General features: G+C 30.2%; 1 protein-coding gene across 1 annotated transcript; it reads right to left on the reverse strand.

The window, feature by feature from the left end:
• Window positions 1-1,105: 1,105 nt before the first annotated feature.
• Window positions 1,106-1,646, reverse strand: LOC121131263 (cuticle protein 19-like). The gene has a single exon (XM_040726765.2). It carries the CDS (start codon window positions 1,600-1,602, stop codon window positions 1,222-1,224), a length of 381 nt encoding a protein of 126 aa, XP_040582699.2. The 5' UTR covers window positions 1,603-1,646; the 3' UTR covers window positions 1,106-1,221.
• Between the last annotated feature and the right edge of the window lie 799 nt (window positions 1,647-2,445).

Below are 2,445 nucleotides of genomic sequence, written 5' to 3' on the forward strand. Positions count from 1 at the left end.
TAAATTTGTAATTTTATTTATTTACAAAATTTAAATGTATTGTTAAACTTTGGTTCAATAAACTACTACGTGGTTACTTGTTTTGTTGTTCAGTTCTTTTTGAATTAAATAATTCATTTTTTATTATATAATTTTATGATGTTGTACAAAAATGATTACAAAAAAGATAGAGCAAAAATATGATATACGCAAGATATTACAGGGATATTTCAGTCGCAATTGTTGTGAATAAATTATGTTTTGTAATCATCTACCAGATTAATAATATCTTCTTTATCAAGAAGAGTACAGATTTGGTCATTGGTAAGACAACTATTTATTTGAAAATATGTTTTATCGTCTTTCTTTTCCATGTTGTATATTCAAATCAACTGAATTTATTTCATAATCATCAGCACAGAAATGGATATTCTCCAGAATTTTTTTTTTTTTACAGTTGATGCATTGATAAAAAAAACCCAAAATTGGTCATTGCTCCAAACAAATATTCCCTGCAAAATATTCCTAACTTATTACTTATTACTCTACAATGAAGGTAATATTGTAAAGAAAACGTATTACTTTCAAATGCAAGTAAATATATTAATTTAACTGTTCTGATAACACGATTGAGTCCATAAAAAGAATCTAAAAAAATAGGCAGGAACTTTCTAAAAAAGTAATTTGATTAATCCCACATAATAGCTGAATGTACATAAGAGGTTACAGGAGCGTCCATAGGGGGTGGGCTGGAGGTGCTGTAGTCCCCTATCCCTAATAAAAATATATATAATCCTGCAGACATCCTCTGATTGAGAGGGAAATATATCGAGAGGAAAGTATAATCTTTATGTGTCGCTAAAATCGGGAGATTAATCCAAGCAGGAGGATCAAGGAAGAGTTTGAGTCCATTACATTTTACTGATTTCTAAAAATTCAACATCCGTATTATACGTTTTGCTACTGCTTCTAAATTAAGTTTTTAATAAGGTATAAAAAAGTACTTGCACAAAAATACTTCAAACAATCCAAGTTTGTTTACATATGTAAGGACAATTAACTAGAGGGTGAAAGTTATTCTTTTTCTGCAATAACAGAAACTGAATCATTATGAACATATCTATAATTTATTGAACATTTTAGTTTACAAAAATACATGTGTAAATCACAATCAAAGATATTACTCCATTGATGGAAGGATTCTGAGTAATTGATTTATTGATGACAGAAGGAATTTGATAATTAAGCATAAGAAGGCAATGGAGCTGGAGGAGCACCATAGGCTGGAGGAGGAGGAAGTTCAGTCACAACCTCTGCAACAAATCCACTGTCTCCTTCAACAGTGTAGGTGACAGTCATGATTTTGCCATCAGCACGCAAGACCTTGTATTGGCCAGCGACAGCTCCATCCTTAGCCTCTTCTTCGGCACTAAAGTCGTTTCCAGATTCGGCATCAAGAACAGCGTAGTTGTAAGCATATGGTGGGATGGGTGCAGGTGGTGGTGGAGGAGGTGGAGCAGGTGCACCATAGCTGGGTGGGGGAGGGGCTCCATATCCTGCTGGAGGCTTGTCTCCATAGGTACAAGCAATGACAGCGCAAAGAACGACTAATTTTCCGTACATTTTGATGTTGATTATTTGTTCTTCAGTTGTAGACTGATACTTATTTTTTTCCATTCCTCCCTTTTATATTGATCTGGCTATTGTACCGTATATGAACATACATGTACTGGTTTGAATACTTGAGAAAAAGAATAGCATTAGTGATTCTTGTTTGTCTTCTTCTTTATGTTTTAAATATATATTTTTACTGATATATCTCATAAATTTAGTTCAAAATTATTCATAAATAAACCACCAGGTGTTTTTGAGAAAATCAAAGTTAGATTTTATTAACTATGTATAAAGAAATGGTCTTTTTATAAAATAAGAAGAAATTTTGTTCCTTTTCTCTAATTTTCTTTTTTATAAAAGTATAATGGAACAAAGAAATATAAATTTTTAGTAATAAATGACCAAATTAAATCTCTTTTGGGAGATGGATATAAAACATAATAAAGAATGATTTTAATGAAACATGCAAATTAAATAGTTTGAAAGATTATCCAATTCTAAAGGATGCTAATTAATATTAAATTGTTAACATCATTATTTTGTAAATTATAAAACTCTCTTCATAATCTATAAATGAAGATTAACAAATAACAGATAATATTTGAACATACCATATAGGAAGATGTTTTGATAATTTGAGCTTTAATCTCATGTGTGAACTTTTATTTATTATTTTTTAAAGTTCAGGTTGATCAAATAATCATGGCATGACCTAAAACCTGGATTTATTATCTACATTAACATCTTGATATACTAAAATAACATTACAAAGGACCCCATAATTTTACATTAAAATTATGATAAGATATTAAGTGTAATTTTGAGATAAGGTCCGAGTTTGCAGAATGTCTG

This window comes from Lepeophtheirus salmonis, unplaced genomic scaffold, assembly GCF_016086655.4.
Source record: "Lepeophtheirus salmonis unplaced genomic scaffold, UVic_Lsal_1.4 unplaced_contig_3682_pilon, whole genome shotgun sequence".
NCBI lineage: Eukaryota > Metazoa > Arthropoda > Copepoda > Siphonostomatoida > Caligidae > Lepeophtheirus > Lepeophtheirus salmonis.